Source organism: Gambusia affinis, linkage group LG20, assembly GCF_019740435.1.
Source record: "Gambusia affinis linkage group LG20, SWU_Gaff_1.0, whole genome shotgun sequence".
Lineage (NCBI taxonomy): Eukaryota > Metazoa > Chordata > Actinopteri > Cyprinodontiformes > Poeciliidae > Gambusia > Gambusia affinis.
Window position 1 is genome coordinate 15,505,349 of NC_057887.1, and position 23,599 is coordinate 15,528,947.

The 23,599-nt window shown below is 38.7% G+C and overlaps 1 protein-coding gene across 22 annotated transcripts in view; it reads left to right on the forward strand.

Annotated features, from left to right (window-relative positions):
* Positions 1 to 23,599, forward strand: part of LOC122823381 (calcium/calmodulin-dependent protein kinase type II subunit gamma) — a 58,918-nt gene that overhangs the window by 25,549 nt on the left and 9,770 nt on the right. The window contains exons 7-19 of one of the 22 annotated variants that reach the window (XM_044102936.1): positions 842 to 944; positions 1,963 to 2,046; positions 3,278 to 3,372; positions 3,821 to 3,943; positions 4,078 to 4,161; positions 7,458 to 7,500; positions 9,197 to 9,259; positions 13,404 to 13,444; positions 15,207 to 15,290; positions 19,143 to 19,187; positions 19,299 to 19,353; positions 19,524 to 19,604; positions 22,562 to 22,702. In XM_044102936.1, coding sequence (XP_043958871.1) covers positions 842 to 944; positions 1,963 to 2,046; positions 3,278 to 3,372; positions 3,821 to 3,943; positions 4,078 to 4,161; positions 7,458 to 7,500; positions 9,197 to 9,259; positions 13,404 to 13,444; positions 15,207 to 15,290; positions 19,143 to 19,187; positions 19,299 to 19,353; positions 19,524 to 19,604; positions 22,562 to 22,702 — 1,042 coding nt within the window. The remainder of the gene's footprint in view (positions 1 to 841; positions 945 to 1,962; positions 2,047 to 3,277; positions 3,373 to 3,820; positions 3,944 to 4,077; positions 4,162 to 7,457; positions 7,501 to 9,196; positions 9,260 to 13,403; positions 13,445 to 15,206; positions 15,291 to 19,142; positions 19,188 to 19,298; positions 19,354 to 19,523; positions 19,605 to 22,561; positions 22,703 to 23,599) is intronic. The other 21 variants (XM_044102937.1, XM_044102940.1, XM_044102938.1 and 18 more) reach the window with 21 other exon arrangements.

Below are 23,599 nucleotides of genomic sequence, written 5' to 3' on the forward strand. Positions count from 1 at the left end.
CACATCCTCACTGTGCCACCAAGGATTGCTTAAAAGAGAGAACATGTTTAGCAGTTTTCTTAATATTTGATCATTTTTATTTGTCTGTGGAGGAATCACAAGGCGAGGGTTGCCAAATCAATGTCTGTTGCACTTTTATCTGATTGTTAATAAGGTAAAGGAAATGTGCATTACAGTAGATGTTATTGGTTGTCGTATTAACAGGCTGAAAATGGCGGCGTGTTTTTAGCGTTGTCGCATTTAATAATCAAGGAATATAATCCAATTTTTCAGTATTTGACCTGCGTCTCACCTACGCACAGCCTTTGGAGGGAAACATACGATCTCTGGTGGATTGTTTGGTGCATCGCTACTGAAAACATGCCTCAGACTTTGATGTGCAGTTCCTATGTCCCAGAGTAACGCTGTTACCTCGAGCACTGCATGGCTGATTTGTTAGCCTTTTATCCTGAGTGGGCTTTTTCCTGCGTTCCTTCATGTCCCGCTGCCCAAACTACAGCCCTTTAAATCGCTGCCACACATGCCGCCTCTCTCTAAGTACACTCTCCGTTTAGCATGCAGCGTGCAGCGCTGCCCAAATGCCTCCCGAGTGGTTTCCATGGCTACCAAACCATGCCCATATAAGGTGTCGTGAAGATTGCTAACTACCCATCCTTTCCCCTTTCTTCTCTCTTTCTGTGGCTTTCTCGCACCTTTTCTCCACCCCCACACAATCTGTGTCAAACGCATCAAAAATAAATATTACTGAGAAAGAGCTCCACTGACGAGTGTCTGCAATTATCTTCATCTCTTGTCCTACATTCTGCTTCTCCATATGTGTGTGTGTGTGTGTGTGTGTCAGCCTGAGAACCTGTTGCTGGCCAGTAAGATGAAGGGAGCTGCAGTGAAGCTGGCAGACTTTGGCCTCGCTATCGAGGTGCAAGGAGAACAGCAGGCTTGGTTTGGTAAGAAATCACACAGAAACTCATGAATGTGCTTTTAGCAGTGGATAGTTTGAGTTGTTGCTAAATAAGTCTGATAATCTGCAAAGGACACACCCACTGCTCTCAGATGCCAGGTCACTTCCACTTTGTAGTTTATGCTTGGGTAATTTTATCTTGGCTGACAGCTGAGCTGCCTCTGTTTGGCAGAAAGGAGTTGATTATGCTGCATTTTCTTGTGACTCCAAGGGTAAAGTACCCAAAAATTTTACTCCAGTAAGAGTAGCACAACTTTAATGTGAAAAGTAAAACGTAACCATTCAAGAAATTACTCCAGTAAGAAAAAAAAATGCATAAAAAGGCAACCTGAGTACTGATTGTTTCATCATAATACCTGATTTTATGCTGTATTTAAAAATGTCTGACAGAAAAAATATAAAGAAATGTACAAATTCTTATATTTTAAAGATGAAATGAAAAAAATACTACAATTAAATTGTTACAACATGTTGAATTTACTCAGACGAAAAACCCTTGCAAATAAAATCTTTAAAAATAAAACTTATGAAACTAATACTTACAGTAGGAAGTGTGTGTGTATATAGGTGCTTTAGGTGTCAATATTAAGTGTTTACTTTATATTCTTGTTCTCCAAATGGCACATCAGGGTAAGCAGATAGAAAATATTAGAATAACAAAGCTTGCGTGTAAACAGGAGGTACCACTTTTACTTAAATTCTAGGTGCGTGTCCTTGTTTGGTGCATTCTGGTGTTACACTCAGTGCGTTGAGTTTTCAGAAACTTTACTCAAGTAATAGTAGCTATATTTCAAATTAATATTACTCGGGTAAAAGTAAAACATACTGTTCTGAAACTTCTCCAATACATAACTCAAGTGAATTTAACTAGTTACTATCTACCTCTGTCATCTGTTCTTTCATAAGAAGACAAAAAGGTCACTATCATTTGGAAATTTCACACAAAGTCCAGGTGATAATTTTACTGGTGTCTGATCACAATTTCTGAATTTTCTTTGGGTCAGGATTTGCTGGAACTCCAGGTTATCTTTCCCCAGAGGTGTTGAGGAAGGATCCCTACGGCAAGCCTGTGGACATATGGGCCTGCGGTGAGTTTGAGCTCACAATTTTAAAGTCCCACAAGTTGGTTTTAGCTAAATATAAACATTTTTCTAGGGCGTGGCGATAAATCGATTTTATCGATTTGTCACATGTTGGGTTTTTGGAAAATCAGAATTTTTATTTCCGATAATATTACCAGAATAAAGTCGTAATTTTATGAGAACTCCAACAAAGAAACCAACAAAAAAAACTTTTATGTGGAAAGTTGAGCATCTTGTGAAGCTATGTTTAAATTTTACAGATAATACTTGATATAAATACTAAATCTTTTAACACAACAATATCAAATTATCAGTAGGAGGACTTTGAAATGATTGTCTATTTGAAATATAGAACCACTGAGCTTTTGTCCTCATTAAAAATAACTGAGACTTTTTTCTGCTAATATGATTTACTGTTCTCGTAACTTAAGAAAAATTCTCAAAGTCGGGCCCTAACAACTCATAGAAAGGATGATTGAAATAAAAACCTTTTCAAAAATATTTCCTGTGATTTGTAATTTTCTTTTTTAGAAAAGAAAGGATGAATAAAAATGTATTTAGTATAAATAAAATCTGAGATTTTATTTTTGAGCCTTATCTCCCAGCCTTACTATTTGTTATAATTTTTCTTTGTGGTGTGATCGCTCTATTCTGATGTAATGGCTTTATCTTTGTTAGTCTGAGGAATACAGATCTGTGTCAAGAAATTAAAGCATCATCAAAAAGCATTTCTCTTAATTTTGATGATTATGGCTCACAGCAAATGAAAATATAAAATGTAGTTTCTGTGAAAAATGGGCAACATGTTTATGCTGTTATCCCTTGTTCAGGAAGGAATTCAGATAAATGTAGACTCAGTCCTAGCTGTGTCCATCTGTGGCGGCGCTTGATGCTTGTGCAGCCTTTTATACCAGTTTTTCCTTCCACACAACTTTCCATTATTATGAATGAATAGCGCACTCTTTAATCAGCCAGCTTTCTTTTTTCGGCTCATGGTTTTGTGGGCCATAAGATAAAAACAATCAGAAATAAATATTGAAAAATATCACTCATACAATGAATCTATGTAACATAATGTTGCTTTTTGAATGAACTTGCTGACATGAGTTAGTTTTCCTCTGTGTTTTCTGTTGTATCCAGTTGTGGAGCGAACCACCTGTTGCTGAATGCTTCTTATTGTCGACCACTTCATCCAGTTTTGTAACATGATCTTTCTTCCCGCCTCTTCCTCCGCCAGGTGTTATTCTGTATATCTTGTTAGTTGGATATCCTCCTTTCTGGGATGAAGATCAACACAAACTCTATCAGCAGATCAAAGCTGGAGCGTACGACGTAAGAGCTCTTTGTTTCTCTCCGTGCGTGTGTGTTGGTGTGTACTTGCAGTGGGTGCAGTGCAGAGGTTTGGCTAAGCACTTTTTGAATGTTTAATAGTGTCCAATCTAGATCTGGTCCAAAGCTATTGATCCTATCAGGGCTTTCCTGACGCATTGCAGAGGTGTGTGTTTGTGTGTAAGCAGGAGAATGGGAAGGTGTATCCTTTCTTCTAGTTGCTGTTTAATCAAGTCACACTGCAGCGTTTTGTAGAGTTCATCCTTCTGCACTTGCAATATAACAATGGCTTTTACAAATTTATAATGAATCTTAAAGTGGTGCTCAGATGTTTGTCTTTTTATGGTCAGAAATCTGAAGAAAATCTCCAGCAGGTCTCTTTAGTGAGGAAATATAGATTTCAGCTCTATTCTTCCTCCCATGTCTTCATTTATGTTCAAAATGTCCACAGTTCCCGTCTCCAGAGTGGGACACTGTCACTCCAGAAGCGAAGAACTTGATCAACCAGATGCTGACCATCAATCCAGCCAAGAGAATCACTGCTGAGCAAGCCCTGAAACACCCATGGGTCTGCGTATGTCATCAAACTCTCCACATTCACCCAGTCACACAGACTGCTTTAAATTATATTTACTGATATATAGATTCAGAAACATGTTAAAGCCAGTCATGTTTTGTTTCACATCTTATTGCTTTGTTCTCTTACAGCACCGTTCTACAGTGGCGTCCATGATGCACAGACAGGAAACTGTTGAATGTCTGCGTAAATTCAACGCTCGCCGAAAACTCAAGGTAGAAATCTTCTTCTGGGATTTTTCTTTTTACACTTTACAACCAATGTAACGAATCTTCTGACAGGATTTAGAAATGGTTTCCCTGTCTGCCATTAGGATTTCCTCTCATTAAACTTAATTTCACTCGGTACAACTTATTAAATCTCCAGTTCGTTGCTAATCTCATGTTGGTCAAGTTTGTTCCAAGTTATAAAGGATTTAGTTTGGCTCAAGTTGAATTCAAAATTCTCTGCTTTGCTTAAATAAAGTCCAGTCATATAGTCAGATCCAATCACAGTTCGTCTTTATTTCAGTCCTAATTATAATATCATACTGTTGGGTAGTTTTTGTACATAAAGCCTGGTTCACACGGCAAGATATCTATGCTAATTTTTAACTGGATTTTCCCTTTCTGTGGCATCAATTATTGTTATCTTATTGTCATCTAAAGTTGGCATTAGAAATATTGGGGATATCCAATATGTTGGATTGTCTCGGCGCGGTATCCCAAAGGACAAACGAACACGCAGCCTTTTAAATGAAACATGTAGCCAATCAGGATGTGATGTGACAGAAAGACTGAGGGAAATACAAAAGACAAAACTGCTGCGATGATGCTCCAGAAAGTCCGGTGGACATCTGAGACGTCTTTTTGTAATTTGTATTTTCTCTGTTAGAAATAGTCTACAAACTATTGCCATTGCTCCTTCCTCGTCGGCCATGTTTGTTTACTCCGATCTCAAGTGTTTTTGATTTTCTGTCTGAATGTGGTGTGTTGTCTTGTGGCTGTACACCACACACTGTAGGACCAAACCTGTTGTCTCTGTTTTTATCATCATGTTTGACCTTTTTGAAAATCAACCAACAATTTTTAAATCTTGCCATGTGAATCTGGCTATATTCAATCTACAGGGTGGGCCATGAGTTTCCATACATAGAAAAAATAAAAATTTTATATTGCACAACCATTTACTTCGTGGTTGATCTGCAACATTTCTAGTCTTCTGAAACTTGCACATAAGATTCGCCATGTGTCGTTTGTGATGCTCTGTTAAAGTTTTGTGCAACCAGGCGACTACTTCCCTTTCCAGCCATCAGTATAATTTCAATTCTTTGCTCTATTGTCAAATGCATCTTCTTGGGTATCTGAAATATAAAAGAAATTTGCATTTTACATTCTGCTATGTATGGAAACTTATGACCCATCCTGAAGTACAGTCCTAGACTTAACCAGAGGTACGAGAGAGGGAATGTGATGATGCGGTTCTAAGATGGGAATTCTTGATATTTTAAAATGCTGTCATAAGCGGCAATGGATGCACAATATCAGGAGATGACTCAATATGCAGACATATTTCTGCCTGATGACAATCCAAAGCAAGCAGAGTTTCAAGAAGACAAAGCTTGATTTAGCATGTGGACCTCCAGTGAAACACACAGCAGGGTGGTTTTAAAGCAAAGATAGCAGCTAAGCTCTGCTGCAAATGGCAGCAAAAAAGAAACTCTACAGCTTTTGATTCCTGGTTATAAATTTCTTGATAATGTTTTTAAAAATTTAAATGTTTCTTTTGTTATTCCATGCTTGCAACAGGAGTCCTTACATTTAGATCTACTGTACAGCTAAACGCAGGTCTAACTAGAATTTAACTTCCTGCTAATTATATGTTTATATTATATATTATATGCTTTATTCCTTTCTAGGGAGCAGCACTGAAATGCTTTAAATGATGTCTAGTAATAGTTGCTGTAGTTTGCATTCATGGCCATTCATGCAAACTATTGGAATCAAGCAGCAACTGTTCTGTTTCTTCACATCATTTAAATTCTTTTGCATAAATAAAGGTGTAACGCGACTCTCTGAACTTACTGTAACGGTGCCTTGCAAAGGTTTTCACATCCTTTCTATTTTCTCCTTTATCACGTTACAACCACACACTTCAATATTTTTCAGTAGAATTTTAAGTGATAAAACACCCAAAATGAAAGTAAAAGGAAAGTTTTCAAGCGTCTTTACAAATAGAACATCAAGAACTGCTGAAAGGAACGACACGAAAACCGGAGTGCAACTTTGTTCTGCACAAAATGAGAACAAAAAATGGAAAAGATTTTAGAGGTTTTAGGATTTCTCTTTTCTCCTTGGTAAAAGATAACGAACCATTTCTCCTGTTAGCGCCAGACTCTTGGTTCTGTTGTGGTTGTATTTACCCAGAATGCCCTGCGTGGTAGTCTGATTCCTGCATTTGGAGTTGCCTCCGATGTGCTTGGCATTTGTATATGCAATCAAACTGCATCAGTTCACGTCAAGGGAACTGAAGCGTTGAGTTCACTTCCAGTCAACTGAACAGAGGTTTTTAAGTGAACCAGAGTTTGTGTTTTTGATCCGCATCAGTTCGGTTTCACGTTCACACTTCCCCAAACAAACTGAACTTTCTAGACAAACAAACTGGAGTTCAATTAAAGCGGACCAAACAGGTGTGAATTCATTCTTACGCGACACAGTTTTGCTTGTAGGGCCAAAAGCCTAATTTCTGTCTCCCCTAGCCAGACGCCCTTTTTGCACATATTAACTTCTTGCCCTACATGGATTGTGGCAAAAACATTCAGATTTGTGGAGCTCATAACTAACAGTTACTCTGTCAGCCGATTCCCCCTCTCCAAGCTGTTTATCTACGCAGCTCCCCTCATTAGGCCTCCTGACTCCTGTCTTTGTTTAGTTGGCGTATGAATTGGAAACTTTGTGGTCATGTCAAACCCTTTTGCATTTTCTGATTATAAACTGAGCCGTAATCTGTCTCTTATTACGTTTCACAACATAACCTGACTTTTAAGCTTCTCCACCATTTTATTCCTGACCTTAGTCTTCATGAGGCTGTTTATTCTCTGGTTTTCTCTAACAAACCTCTGAAGCCTTCACAGAACTTTCTCTTTAATTGCACACAGGTCGATTCTTGTGACGGTAATTGGTTGCACTGGACTTTATCTGGTTGAATATAAATGCATGCCACTCTTTTTTTTTTTTTTTAGATTACCATTAAAAAGTGAAAAAAAATCCCTTCCTCTTCATGGTAATTATGTAGTACTTTATCACATAAAATTTAAAAGAAATTAAAGTTTGTGGGGTTTTTTTATGTGACAAAATGAAAGTGTATGGACATTTTGCTTCTGCTAAATTTGCAGAATAATAAAACCTTTTGTCCGATTTGAACTGAAGCTGAAATGGTTTAAAGGAAAAGCAAAAATCCTACCAAATAAAAACTTCTGTTCTCTCTCCTTGTCTCTTTCTCACATCTTCTCCTCCTTCGTCTTCTCCTCCAGGGAGCCATTCTCACCACCATGCTGGTGTCCAGAAACTTCTCAGGTGGGTGTGCCCTTCGCCCTCTGCTTCCCACGCAGAACATGCAGAGGGAGAGGAGGAAGGAGAGTGGATAGAGTCCTCTGCACCTCTTTTAACCCCCCCACCACACACACACACACACACACACACACTCACCCACTCATCCTTAAAATAACAATATGCCTTTGTGTGTGCAGAAGAGTTTGGACGCTTAAAATGTTAAACTGATCAGAAACGTGATGTTCCTGTGTGTTACAGTAGTCGTGATAAATCTTTGAGAGCTGATATGTTTTTTTTAGATCATCATGTATCAGATTGTATGCGAGTCCAAGTTCTGTCTTTGTCCAAGTTAATGTATTTCTCCCTGTTTTTCTGTCTGTGTGCGTCTCTCTCTCTTCTGCTGCCCATGGAGAGTTTGCATGTTTAAAAGAAAGAAAACAGATTTTTTTATTTATTTTGTTTTTATTTTTCTTAGATTCTGATGTTTTGGGGAAGCATGTTGAAACGAGTGACTATTAAGATTCAATGTTGGGGTTTTTTTTTGTTTTATTTTTTGCTAAGAGTGACTTGTTTTTTCTGAGGCCCTGCTCTCAGTTTTCAATTAACTGGTCAGTCGATGGTTAGTGATTTCAGCCCTGGATCTAGGAGTCCACAGCGGGTGCACATATTTGCTTCAACCCGCTTCAATAAAGTGTTGAGGTGCATCTCAGTGAAGTTGAAGGTCATTGATAACCTGATTTATGTTTAAAAAGCAAAACTTGAAGCTTATTGCACACCAGGAATATATTTCAAATTGACTGTTATTGGAAATAACAAGCATCCCAAATTCAGTGAGTCAGTAAATTAGATTAAGACACAAAAAAAAAATTTAAACCAGAATTGGATAGGACTACCCAAGCAGTGAATAGACAAAACTTGTCTGAATAACCATGCGATATTATGAAGAGGAAGACGAAACACAGAAACCAGCAAAGCAGCAGAAACAATCTGAGATTCATAAATAAAGAAAATACTGATCTCATCATTGCTTCACTGAATTGATGCAGAAATTGTCAGTTTTTCTGTAAAAATATTCAATGCTTATAGTGCACAGTACATGGATAAGCATTTCAGTCTGCTGATATTTTTTGTTTTTATTTGTAATTCCTGAAAAACGGAACTTTGGATTTTATTAGATGCAAGTAGACCTGTCAAAATAACCAGAAATTATTGCAATAAATTATAACATTGTTGTTTTGAGTCCATTTCCAAGTGATGTATTTGTAATGGCGTAGTAATACAACTTGGCCCTCCCAAAGATAAATGCACTTTTAATTGTGTGAAGGATGCTTAACTCTGGAACAATAAGTAAAATGGAAATAAAAACCACACACAACTGAAACCATAAATAAAATGCATTATATTCCCTAAACAAAATTTCCATTCAAAAATTATTAATCATCAGAATGGAAATTATCAAGCTCTTTTCAAGTTATCATGCGATTAATTGATTTATTGTGACAAGCTATAGATGCAGGCCATAATTATTACAACTTGAAATGTAATTTATTTGTGCAATTAATCAGTTTAATAACCGTTAGCGCTAACTCTCTGAGATGCTCCTCCATTTGGGCTGCAGCCAGCACACCGCTGTGGTTTTCTAGACCCAGACTGGAAATAGTGAGAAAAGAGCCGCCTATTTTGCTTAGCTCCTCCCAACTGTAGCATTTTTGTCCAATAGTGGGCCGGCAGCATACCAACTCTGCTGCTGCCGCCTCCTCCACGGCCTCACTGGCTCAGGAAGGTACGTCCCAGAGACACGCCCATCCACTTCCTCTCTACACACGCAGCCTTTTTTGGGGGGGTGGGATCCATAGCACAGGTTGAGGTTGGCCCTCATTGCCATTCCCCATCTTCCTGCATGCAGCGTCTGCCAGCTTCATCATTAGAATTTGCACATGAGTCTGCATGCATACTCACACAGGTTTTGCTCACTCAGGGTTTCATTGGTTTGTTTTTGCTCTTTATGGCAGAGACATCAGATTTTCCTTACGCTATCATGAACATTAGCATCAGTTAACAGTAATCAGCCTACTTTAGTTTGCACTCCAGAGTTCGCATCTCACCACCACTCATCCACAACCATTTCATTCACTAGATTAAGTCCTCACACCCCTGTGATCCTCACCAGCTGGATCTGGGAAGGCTGGGAAGCAGGATGAGGAGGGGCTTGTGTTCTGGGGGCGGGAACCCCGAACTGCAGGGGGTTGGCAAGAGTTGGGTTGGCGTGCTGCCATCGTCAGACCTGGTTCTGGAGAAATGGACGAAAGGGGCAGGTGTTGAGGGGAGAGAGGCTTTGATGGAGACTCTAGATACTATTCAGCCTTCCTGATTAACCTCTGGAAAAGGAAGCAGTCTTAAGGCTCCTCTCTCCCTCTTGAGGCCTGTTTAGGTACTTTTGAGCAAAACTTCACCCCTTGAAAGTGCCAAAATAGGTCTCTCCTCTTCTTCTGCCTGAGTGGAGAAGGATGGCAAAGGTCGGCGATTCCAATGGTGGCTCCGTGGATATATTAATGAGAATAAGGCAGTGTAGAGCAGATTAGCTCCTCTGTCATTTTTTGACGGGAGAATCTTCTTTGCTCTGCAGTGTGTGTGTGTGTGTGTGTGTGTATAATCGTAAAGTTGGGTTTTTCTGTTAGGATGTGTGATTGTTTGAGCTGAGCTTTTGGGGTGTTTGTGGCGCCCTCGCTGACACTGGACCAAGGTGCCTGTTTGTAAGTTTGCTAATATCATGTGTGGCGTCGTCACTCTAGACTTGATTCCTTATCTCTTCTCCTTTTAAAATCATCTGAATATGGGTTTTTTTCGCCCTCTTATGTTGCGGAGCCCCGTAGGATATGCAGGGGTGATTTATTTATTTATGTACTTATTTTTGCGTTACCTTACAAAAGTATTGAATTTCGTTTCAATAAGTTGGTCTATTTTGTATACTGTGACATTGATGACAAATGTCAATTTATAATTGTACCTATGTAGACCAATAAAGGTTCTAAGTCAAAACATGTTTATACATATATGCAAAATTCATATTTTGCAGATTTTTATACGTCCATTTGGGACTCAGCTGCTTCTAAAAACAAGTGCTTCAAAAAAACCACGCAGCCATTTTTGTATCAATATGTTAATATTTTTGGTGTCTGGAAAATGAGAAATTTAAAACCAACCTCAATTAAGTCAAATTCAACTGGCACTGCACTGTTACTTAGCAACCTCAGCTGAGCTCCAGCACATTTGGTCAGCTGGTTTTACCGCTGTATGTGCTGCCCAATGGCTGTTGGAAAAAGCAAGTGCTTTGTTGTTGACTTGCCATCCATAAACAAACTTGCTGCATTGTTGTTAGTTGCACAGGAGGCTCCACTGCTGCTTTTCCAATATGTACAGTTGCATAATTGCTTATCTGAGTGCTGCCATTTTCATGTGCAAATGTAAATGTTGAGTTGGGGGGCGTGGCCAGCAGTGGCTTATTTAAAGTGACAAGAGACTCTAAAACGTCTCATTCTGAAAGGAGTTCAATAAAGGCAGAACAGACCAGGATAAAATCTCATTATTTATGGTGATTTCTATGGGTTAGCTCTTATAACCCATAGAGCTAGGCTAACCTGTTTAAGGAAACAAAATAGGTCACTTTTAACTCTTATCGATCTTGTAATATATTTCGGTGTAGATGAGACTGCATATGAAAATGGCTCTTTATTACCCATTCAGACTAACAGAAACAACCAAAACTGTCAGATAGCGATATCATTCTGTGAAAAAGAACTCAAAAATAATCCTTTAAAAAAAAAAAAAAATTATTGTATTTGAGAGGTAACGCAAAAGAAAAGAAATCCCCCACATCACTGAGGGGGCTCCGTATTATGCCACTCATTACTGCAAAATCCAAGCCTTCTTTACTGTAAACGCTTTCCCGCACTTATTTAAGTTTGGCCAAAGCGGGGCTTTGAAGTTTGCTCATGATGTTACCCTACAACGACATTAAATGTAAAAACTGGCATATCTGCACCTTCTAAGCATCTCTCTACTGTCTCTGAAATTGTTTTGCTTTGCTACCTTTTGCATGTGGGTGTCCTGTGTGGTGAAATCCTATAAAATGTTCTTCGGAGATGCCTCCTTCTGATGCTTCCTAATGCAGTCTCCCCTGCTGCTCACTTTTCAGCGCTTTGCTCGAGTGGTGAAGGCTTCCTGTGGTCGGTCATCTTGACTCCATCTGTGCTGTCTTGTGTAACTCGTGATTCTTCATAATTTGGAGGGGAGGCCATACTTGGGAAGCAAACGAACAAGGCAGCGTTACACCTTCACAGACTTTTGTAATTTGACAAAAGTCGCATTTTGTCAAATTACAGCTACAAACTTCATGGTTTTTATCCAACAGACAAAACACAAAGTGTTGGATCATTGTGAAAATGAAGGAAAATATGTATCTATCCAATTTTCACATTTAAAAAAAATCTTTCTCCTGTAGTTTGACATTCCTAAATAAAATCTTACTGAAGATACTGAAGTAAGTACATTACAAAAACAAAATCTTACCAAGTATTTTTGGTCTTGTTTGAAGTGCAGATATCAGCTTTCATTACTGAATAAACTTTAAAATCAATCTGTTGACAGCTCTATTTATTATTGCACTGCTGTGACGTCAACGTTCTTCTGCACATGTTGGTTCACTTTGGGGACGTAAACCGTTCATACAGAAGTCCCATTTGGGTTTAATTAATAGTATGACCGACCATGCAAAAAAAAAAAAAAGCCCTGGATTTCTGCAAAAACTGTAATTAATCATAAAGACCTGCTGCGTGAATGTAGACTATCAGTTGCCCAATCCACAAATCTGGTTTCATGGAAGAGAAACCATAAATCTTTTTTTTTTTTCACGTTAAAACGCACTGCTTTGTGCTTATGTATAGCATAATATTACAAAAAACTGAAGTTTGTTGTTGTAGCATGACAAATGTTTAGAAAGTGAACGATCACTGCAAAGTAGCACCAACACCACTTTGCACTGCAGATGGAAAACAGTTGACTTTTTTTTTCTTTTTTTTTTAAATCCAAGATGTCGTTAAATAAGGAACGTGTTTTGTTATCAGTCAGCTCTTCTGTCCCCGGTTGTGGAATGAAAACTTTTCTTCATCACACATTTTTCCTCTTTGGATGCTGCATGGCCAGATCTCAAGATGAAAAGTAGCCTATCAGCCAAGATTGAGGAGCATGAGTTGTCACTTGAAACTGTTTGCTGCTGTAAATGCTATGCTCCTTATCTCTAATCTCTCTTGTAGTGTAATTCTATGCCATCTGTTACAACCCTCCCTTGAACCCTCCCCTTCCCTTCTCCCATTTCTTGTTTGAAGGTAAGAAACACAAGATAAGAGTTTTGAAAACTGTGTGTGTGTAGGTAGCAAAACAAGTGAAAAGGAAGCAGACATGGAGGAAACTGGTCGGAGCCTTTAAAGGAAATCAATGATTTACATTAACCTAGCTCGTCACAGTGAGTCCTGGCGGCGGTTTGAGTCTGACCATCAGCCTCTCCTAGATCTGCAGGGGTCTTCTCTCAGACAGGAAATGGATTTAGGAAGTTTACTTTGCTCTCAGGTTTCTCTTTTATCCCCCAGATAGCAGTGAATGGATTAAGATGTGAATGGGTTTTTTGCAGAGTGTAGCAACCTGTTAAGCTGAGGGAAAATTGCACCACAGGTCCATTAAATGCATGTTATTCTCTGGAAACATCTAGCCTTACTCGGTCACAAAGATAGGCCTAATAGGGTTTCGTAGATACAAAAACTGGAGATTGAGATCTCAACAGAAGCTAAAAACTGGGTGGATATTTTGATCTTAAGTGAAACTTTTTAACTGTTATTTCTCCCTCCCCTTTTCCATCCTCTGTATTTTCACAGCATGCAAAAGTTTACTCAACAAGAAGTCGGATTCTGCCAAGGTGAGCTCGTCCTTAAAGCCCGTCTGGTCTCCTGTGTCCTTTCTGTCTCCTCTTTTCTGTCTCAGTTCTATCTACTGTTATTCTACTGTGTTCAAACTTAGCGTACAACATAAAATCAGACATTTACTGGCTAAGTTGTTTTTAGCAAGGTAGTAGGATTTGTTGCTAATCATGCACAAGCACTGATTCAGCACTGGAACAGATTAACCAATGTTTGGATTTAAAATTAACCATAGCTCAATTATTTTTTGTAATCACAGTTATGACATTTCTCAAACTGTGCTTTAAAGGTTTTTTTTTTTATGTAGTATTATCCTTTTATGAATATTGAAATAAGTTGAGCTCATTCAGAAACCAAAAAATAATTGTAACCATTTTCCACACGACCAAATCAAAAGCTAACTTCAACCTTGTTGATTTGTAGAACTGTACCAATACAACCAGCTCACAAAGTGAGATTAAAAGCAAAATAAGGCAAGACTTGTGCAAGATTTTGAGAAAAAGACACTGAAGTTTCCCATTCCCTTTTTAAAGAACGTATTCAGTATAGAATAGTTCAGTTTATGCTTGAATTGTTAATATTGTAGTATTTTGCCGTTTGGAACATCTTAAGAGTTAAACATTTTTGCATTTTGGTTTTGTTTTTTTGTTTTGTTTTTCAAGTTTGTTTATTTTTGTCCAAAAAAGTAAAGGTTTCATAAATCTCAAGCTGTTTTATAGAATCTTTTTTTTCTTAGTTGAATTATCCAGCTCAGGGTTTATCAGACTGAATGTTTTACATTTTAAACGAGAGATGATGTAAAACAATCCAGTCTCATTAAAATCCATGTAATGGCCCTTTAAACCGTTGGCGATTGGAGGGTTTGACATGGAAGCTACTTTAGCATTGTTAGCGGCTAAGAGTTAGCCAGGTATTCTTTCAGTGCTTGTAAATAATTTGGACCAGGATTCCCAACATGTTGCCCAACAATCTAAAAAAATGTGAAGGCCTCTTCAATACCTTTGTAGCTGAACACCTTTAGCCAACTATTCAAGAACTACTTCCTTTATCCCTTCAAAATAAGAGTCTTTAAAAAGGATGCAGAGTGCTGCGTTTAAAGCACCTGCCTTCATATTCAGGCTCATTTTAATAGCTTAGATTTATTTCAGCAATCGGAATCACTTAGATTTCACTTTGAGTAGTATCAAAGTAAATTTTTAACTTTATTTTGCAGACAAACTTTGTTTTAAATGCAAAACAACCTATCTACAAAAGTTTAGTTATAAAACACTAATTTTGTATTTCCTCCTGAAATTTGACTTATTTCTTGTCTTTCGTCATGTTTAGACCCTAAATTTCTCGTACTCCTATCCACAAGTTTTTCAGTTTCCTAGTTCTGCTTCGTTTTCCCCAGTTTTTGATCCAAAGCTTTTATTCTTTACCTTAAGTCAGCTTCAGTCAACTTCTTTTCTGAGCAGTCTCCCATCACTTTCAGCTCTCTCCTTCTCCTGCTGCCCTCCCTGTCTATATTTTTTCCCCGGGGGTTGTCTGTGTGTAGTTAAGTGGCACAAGCATGGAGAGTTAGTGAGGCAGTAAAAAGGATGATCCAGAGGCCATTCTGTGGCACTCACCCCTCTCATTTATCCTGTTAGCTCTCAACAGCCCTGGAGCTCGGAAAAACATTAGCCCCCTTTCCCGAAAAAGGCGTTTTAATTCAAATGCATCTGTGTGTATTTGTGTAGCTTTTGTGTTTCACTTTGAGTGTTTGCGTTCTCGTCCCAGCCTTCTACCAACAACAGTAAGAACAGTATAGTGAGCGCCATCAATGCCCTGAAAGACACCAACATGGCAGCCAACGCCCAGATGGTACAGTAGGCCGCCGCAGTGCCAGTTCCCAACTCTCTCCTCCCCCCTCCACCTCCAAGTTGTTGCATAGTCGTCCGATTTATTTTTCTTGCCTCATCCTCCATCATCATGCTTGTCATCCTTCATCTACATCCCAGGAGATGTTGCTTTTATCACCCCAACGTGAAGCCAATAAACCTCCCTAAGGTGCACAAGTGTTACTGAGATCAATGTACATTAAAGACCTTTGGGAATCCTTCAAAATTATAAAATCATTACTTTAAATCTCAGGCAGCGCATGTGCACCCGTTTAGTTTTACACACAGTAAATTAGAATATCATTGAAGAGTTGGTTTCTTTCACTTCAATTTAAGGAGTGAAACTTGTTTACTTTTATATTTCAAGTGTTTATTTTTGTTAATTTAGATGATTGTAATTTAGTCAGTCAAAACCACAACATTAGCTTATCAGAAAATTAAAATATTCAGTTTTTTAATATAGCGCCAATTCACAATAAATGTCGTCTCAAGGCACTTTACAAAAAAGAATTTCAATTCAAATTTATCCTACAACAGTATCAAACAGTACAGTATGCTCAATGAATTATTGAAAATAGTTTAGAAAGTTTCTAAGGAAACCCAGTGGGTTGCTTTTTATATTACATAGGGACATACAAAATATTTGTTAGCAGTCACTGACATTCTCAACAAGGATGACAAGCCACAAAAGTTCATTTCTATATAAACTGGCTCCCACTGCAATGAATCCAAGCATATTAATGGAAAGCTGAGTGGAAGGAAAAAGTGTCTGGACTGCAAAGCCTAGAGTTAACTTACAAGATAAATGTCGCATTTATTGTGATATAAATAAAAGGGAGAGACTAAAAACTATTCAAAACGCCTTTGTGAAGCTGAAGTAAGGGCTTCTCCACACACAGACATATCCAGGCTGGGCAAGAACTGTAACTTTTATTGTGTTAAATTATTCCTGAGGCAGAGATCTTAACTGGGCTAAGATGACAAACGACTGGGCAGTAACTCGGTGACCCAAAGTCGTCTTTCAGGGGAAAGTAAATAATACATTTCATTTGGAAATAAAGGAAAAGTGAAGAACTGAATCAAGGTTCCTGTAGGTCCAGCATGAAGTTTCCTCAGTCAGCGATTATTTGAGTTGCCATGTTGGCGTGAAAAGGCCATCGCAAAAGATGCATAATATTGGAAAGTTGAGTGATGGGAAAACTCATCTGTTGTTGTTGAGAGGAAGATGAGATGGCAGACAAATTCAGTAAGTATTTTGTGAAAGGGGCTTTATTTAAATATTGAGTGTAAACACTGTACAATACAATATTATTCTTAAACTGAATTTAAAATCTAAATTAATACACAAAACAAGATGGCAACCTTGGTCACTTTGAACCATAGTGGGGGGGAAAAAAATCCAGATTTTCAAAAAATTTAATCTTCAAAATATACATTTCTATTTTTAAATCATTTTTATTGGTTTTATGTTAAACTGAATATTTTTACTTAAAATAAAATTGATTCTCATTTATTTGCATAATGAATGAGTTTCACTTTTTGAATCGAATTAATGAAATAAACCAGCTTATCAATCATATTTTACTTTCCCAGATGCATCTGTGTATAAAGCATGGGCTTGTTGGTTGGACTATATACCGCTCACATCATGCAGCTAGCAGTTGAAGCATCAGACAGGTTTTTTATTCTCTTGTTTTTCCAGACCTTGTGTATAAACTTTAACATCCCAAACCTAGCTAGATATGCTTTTGGCCTTTTTTCCATTTCAACCATCTATTCCAACATTTTTCTTTTTGCTCTGAACTTCTTTAGCGAATGTTTCCTCACTTTAACCTGCTTTCTTTCCTTCATTAACGTTCTTATTGACATGCTGGTTCTACTGTCTTCATCATGCTCTTGTAGCATGCAGTGGATGGTGTGTTGCAGTGCTGTGGTTTGGATTAGGTAGTTTGCTTCAAAGGTGCTTCACAACTGGTGCAACAGGACCCCAAGTTGGATTATATGAATGCAATTTACATTACTACATTTCAGATGTGTTCAGGTTTGCAGCCTAAAATTGTTAGATTTGTTTCTGTAGCTAAAGGAGATGCAGTCTTTGACTTGAGTCAAGCCAAAGTGGTGCAAGTGGTTACGATTTTTAATTTTTTATTTGAAGGAGATTTAATGAATCAGAATTCTACCAAGGAATTTATGGAAACCCAACAGTGCTGGAAGCACTAATGAGAAAAACTGAAATGCTGCCAGCATTCAGAGAGAATGTTACAATTGTTCATTTACACTTAACGGACACCAGTAATCCGTGTTTCGTTGTGTAAAACATAGTGGATGGAAGCAGCTAAAAGTCTGTTGTTTTTTCTAAAAACACAAACAGTCTGGTTTTTATTTGAGGATTGATCTGCGCTGCAAAATGTTGTTTTGAAGACAGTCTAGACTTTTTGTCTCTAGATAATTCTCTACCATCATGTTGGACCCTAAAACATTTATTCAGGCTAATGTTACACATGTTGTGGTTGAAACAAATGTCAAATTACTGTCAGAAATCAGCTGAAGTCAAACACCCCTGCCTTCATGTGGCTCAGGCACATGGAAGACATGTTTTAACAGTTGGAGGGTGGTGTTAATAATTTAAGTGATGCTTAGTTGTATTGAAAAGGGGCCAATAGAGATAAAATGGAGTAAAATTAAATTTTCTAACCTGAGAAACTTCTCATGTCCTCATAAACGACTGGGTTTCTTGAACAGTATGGTTGCTAACTCTGTTGAAGCTAACTCATCATATTGGTATGAATTTTACCGTTGGTCCTTCCCCGTAACCAAAGATTTTTTATATATATATAATGTAGAGATTAAAAACTCTTTTCTACAAGAGCCAGATTTAAGTTTACACTTACATTGCAAGACACCTATTTCTGTGTAAAGGATCTTTTTGATCCGAGATGGACTTAAAGTTTTACCACAATATTTTGTGGTACTGTTAACGATCATGATAAAAGTGTGTTTATCACTCCTTGTGTTGCTGTGACTGTATGGAAGAGCAAACACAAACACTGCTCTGGAAAAACAATGCTTGTTATTTAGGACACTGCTTGCATAAAAAGGTGTGATTTGTATGACTAAACTGCACTCGGCAACTGCATTTAATCATAAATCTCAGTTTATTTGATAGTAATATTGAACAATCAGTGGAGAAAATGATAAAAATAATAATTCTGACAAGAAGTCAGCAACAACAACCACAATGTTTTGGGATTTTAAACATCATTAATGGAAATTAAATCAAAATTCTTATGAAGAAAAATTTGCGCCATAAATGATAAAGGATATGATAACTACCCACCTCCAGTCAAAAGTCTTTCCATACCCCTTTTTTTTATGATAATGGCAGATGTCCTGTTGCTAATCGAATGCTTCAAATTTAAATTGTATATCTCACCAGCTTCTTGTTCTCGTTGGAAATTATTTCCAAATCTTTGTGTTTATTTTTGTGGAACCTGTATCTGGTTGGATGCTCAAACCAAAAGTCATCGCTGCCTCGACCCGCAGAGGTGAGGCTGTGATAACCTCAGTTGGCGAGTCAGGGGTCTAACAGAGATGCTTTTGTGAAAGTGGCTCACAAGTTTACAGCATAAGGATGAAATGTACACATATATATATTTGACAGTGGATTCAGATATCTGTAATTTTACCAACCTAAACTGTCTTTCACTCTAAAAATGCCTTGTAGACTGTGGAGGTGTTGCGGAGGTAAAATAGTTGGGGCCGGTTCAAACCCAGTTGAGACGCACTGTTTCAGAGCAAAAATATGTCAGACTGACTGTTCTGTTCTGCTCTACAGGAATCTCAGAGCACAGTGGTGCACAACCCTCCTGATGGAGTCAAGGTAATGCTTTTGTTGTGTTGGGTGGGAACACGGCGCCGCTCTGGTTGACTCGCTCCTGGATCTTTCCTGCGTTGGTTTCAGTGTCTGTCTGTTCCTCTTCTTGGTCCTCAGGGGTCAACAGAGAGCAACGCCACGAACGATGAGGAGGAAATGAAAGGTAGGAAAGGTACTCAAGTGTTTTATTCCCTTTCCCTGTTTTCATTCACTGTCTCTTTCTTTCTCCCTTTTTAGTGAAGTGTGTGTATTTGACTGTAGTGATCGGCAAGTGTGTTGCGGTCCTAAGCGTGCCTGTCGTATGTGTGTGTTTGTAATTATTGTGTGTTTGGCTACATCTAGCGGACAGTTCGGCGCTGAGTCAGAGCAGCGCTGCTGAGGAGATGCCCCCTCTTCTGCCCTCACCTCAAAGCTCACCTGCCAGTAAGTTTATCTATGGCAAAGAGAAGCTATGGTTGCCCCCTGTCCCCTCTGCAAGGACCTGACACCTACTCCTCCCACTCCCACCTCGGTTTCTTGTAGCACTGGCAAAGACGTCTTCCATGTTTGAGCTCTGCTCACACTCCGATCTACCAAGCCTTACTTTTTTATAGGGTTCCCACAGGTTTTTAAACTGTTCTCTTTCTGGACTCAATCAGATTCTGATGTCAAAGAATTTAATCATTTAGTTTATTGCAACTTGGATTTTTTTCCCCCCCACTGCTATTACCTTTTTTTCTGTAAAACAGGAAAACCTCAGCTTCCTTTTCCTTGCATACATGCAGTGAAGTTGTCTTAAATAATGTGTTAATATTAAAGGACACCTGTTTTGCCAAATCTACATTTTACAAATTTTTGTTCTCCAGTTTGGGTCTCAACTGTTTCTTAAAAAAAAAACACCCACGCTGTTTTTTGGTGTCTGTAAAATGAACAATTTCAAAAACTTCCCGATTGTAAAGTCACAGTCGACAGGCACAGCGCCGTTACCAAGCAACCCCAGCCAAAGACAGCACATCAGCTAGCAACCCAAGCGAAATCCCAGCATGTTTGGTTAGCTGGTTTTTCCACTGTATGAGCTGTACAATGGCTGCTGGAAAAAAAAAAAGTTTTGTTGTTGACTTACCATCCAGAAACCACTTGCTGCATTCTTGTTGGTTGTGTGGGAGGCTCTACATCTGCTTTTCAAACATATATAGTTGTACAATTGTAGCTATTTTCACATGCGAGTGAAAACGTTGAATTGGGGGCGTGGCCAGGAGAAACTTATTTGGATTTAAAATAACAATCGGCCATAAAGCAGCTCATTCTGAAAGGGGCTGAAAATAGGCAGAACTGGCCAGTTAAAATCTCATCTAAGAATGATTTTGTGCAAAGAAAATGTAATGAACATGTTTTGTATAGCCCACAGACCTGTCATAACATGTTCAAGGTCACCTTTAGCAAAAAAAAGCATTTTTGTGTGTGTGTGTTTTCTCCTCTCCTAGAAACTTTTCCTCCTAAAAATTCTTCTTGAGTAGCTGGTCTATCAAAATACAAAGTAGCATGTCATCTTTCTAGATTTTAGCATGTTTAAATTTGGCTGAGCTGAATTTATTTTTTTATTTAAAAAAAGTTGAACTAGACCATGTAAGAAAATTGATTTTCAGAAGGAAAAAAATAAAAATAAAATACACATACATGCTACGTGTATTTTAATTTATACAAAATCTTTAGTGCGATATACATTGATTATGGCTTACAGCTCTTGAAAACCCAGTTTATTTAATCAGAAAATTGAAATAAGACGAATAAAAATGGATTCATAATTTTTAACTGAAACATTATGAATGAATGTGAAACTGCTAATGAAAAGCAGGTTAACTTACTGTACAATGAATGCATTCAGTACTTAATCAGGGCTCCATTTTTCTTTTTTTCCCCCACCAGGGGGTCTTTTTGTGGGCTCTAGTGTCTCTTATATGACAGTAGGCTGGCTGGAAAGGGGGAAAGAGAGGGGGGAAGACATGCAGCAAATGTCGCCGGGTCCGGGAATCGAACCCGCGACGGCTGCGTCGAGGACTCAAGGCCTCCTAATGTGGGTCGCACTATCCACTACGCCACAACAGCACGCCCAATCACGGCTCCTTTTGCATGAGTTACTGCAGCTCTACAGCTCGGCCCTGCTACTTTTTGCTCTGATGTCCAAATTTCTTGGCAGACGACTGCTCCGACTTGGTGGACTTAGACCAGCAGATGCCTGAAGCTCTTAAATGGCCTTTGCTCACAATTCCTTCAAGGCTCCAGTTATCCCTGTTGCCTACGTACCTTTTTCACTATTCCCTTTTTCCTTACACTCAACTTTCCAATAAGCTGCTTGGATGCATCCGTCTGAACAGGCATCTTCTTTTGCATCAACCATTTGGTGGCCTGCCCTCTTTGTGGAGGATGTCACTGGTTGTCCGCTGGGCAGCTCTTATCCAAGTTGAAATAAACTGGCTCATTTCGAAGAGTTCCCCATTTAAAATGCTTTAGTTTTTTGTCATTAAAGCATTCCTGTTATTGAAAACTATCAAAGAGCAGGGCCACCTTCACTATTTCAAACCAAAAGTAATCCACCGGCTTTAAGAAAAGTCCAAAAAATGTTGTATATCTCTAATTTTTGGCCACTGTGGGAACCTTGAAGAGTGTGTGTGTGTGTGTGTGTTTCCTGGTGACCACTGCATATGTCCTCCTGTCATCCGGTGGAGGTCCAGCTTACCTTGTAGCTGAGCCTCTCGGCCCACTGCCCGTCTGACTCTCCTGGAACGCTGCACAGCAGAGCATCATGTTTCTCTTTGTGCTCACATAGTCTCCCCTCTGTTCTCATTTACATGTTTTGCTCCTTTAATATTCTAAGATTCCTCCTCTTAATGTTTCCTCCTCTCTGCTCTGAATCTTTCCTTACATTTTTTTGTTGTGCTCTTCTTCCTGCTGTTGAACAAATACCAAATGTTTTCCTTGCTTTTGCTCCTCAGTTGTATTTTCCATTTCTGCCTTCTTACTATAACATGCCGACTCCCTGTAGGCGTAGCTGAAGCTAATAACAAGCAATGGCTTCGATCTCTTCTGCATTTGATGCTACCGCTCATCAGAGAAAGCTCCATTAATCTATACGAACATTATGAGTAAAGTAGTCACAAACATCACAATTAGAGCTGTATTCTTCCTGCCATCATCTCTTTCTCATGTTACCCATCTCAATGTCTCTCATCAACTTAAGTTGGAGCTTTACTTCCTACCAGTTCTATTGGAAACCAGCCCTACATCCACCTTTTCCCCCTCAGTTTTTTTTATTTTACTGCATGAAGTGTGTGCGCACGTTGCTTTTCATCTTCCCTGCTGTCCATCAACATGTATGTTTCACCATCCATTGTGTGTTTCAGTTCCACCGCATGATGTAAAGCGCATGGCATGGAACAGCACGGGCAACAGCTCCTGCCCGGACTCAGACCAATCACAGTCCTCCATCCCCTCCGCTCCACTAGGGGGCAGCACTGTCGCTACTAACAGCAACACTAAGCTGAGTAAGAGCACCTTTCTCTAACCGCCTAACCCAGCAACACTTGCCTTCTGTTCTCAGTAGCTGCTTCCTCTCTGAAGTGCGGTAGTGAAGTGTTGAACCCCCTGGTGTCATGTTCTTTTGCTTCATTTTTCTTTGTTGTATTATGACTTGGAATTATTGGATTTCTGTTTAGATATTCTTTAATCAGGCTCCCCCGCCCAAACTATAAAAACAAAGAATATATACAGCGTCACCAGAAATGATTCATATCCTTACATTTGTTCTAAGATTGCAAATAATGATTATTTTAGTAATCAGCCTTTTTTTAGTCTATGTCAGGGGTGCTCAATACGCCGATCGTGGAAGGTTTTGAGTCGATTTCAGCAGTGGGTGATAAACTGAACTCCGCCAAGAGCCTGAAACCAGTGCGTTCTCTTCTGACACGCTTATCAAAATATTCAAAGATACAAAACGTTTGAAACTTTATTAAAGAATAAAAAAAATCAACAAAATGTGTTCAAATTATTGATCTCGGTAATTATTGTTTCAACAAGGTGTTGTGCAATTCAGTGCATTTCGGTTCAATTAACAAAAAAAACACCGACTGACTAGCAGAGCAACAGTTTAAATTTGCTAATCAACCATCGCTGTGTTCAGTAGAGCTGTTATTAATGAATATCAAGCCTGAAAACCTGGTATCATAAAGCAAAGGTAATGCACCACGGGGCATTACCTTCTGAATGATGTTTTTAACGTAATCTCTGCTCGGGTTGCGGGACACAGGTGGTTGCCATGGCAACGGGTGTGCTTACGTGACAGAGAGAGACGGAGAGTAAAAAGGTACAAAAAGTAAAAGTAAAAAGTTAAGTATTGAACGTTGCAGTTTCCCTTCGTGAGCAGGGTAGACATCCATCCATCC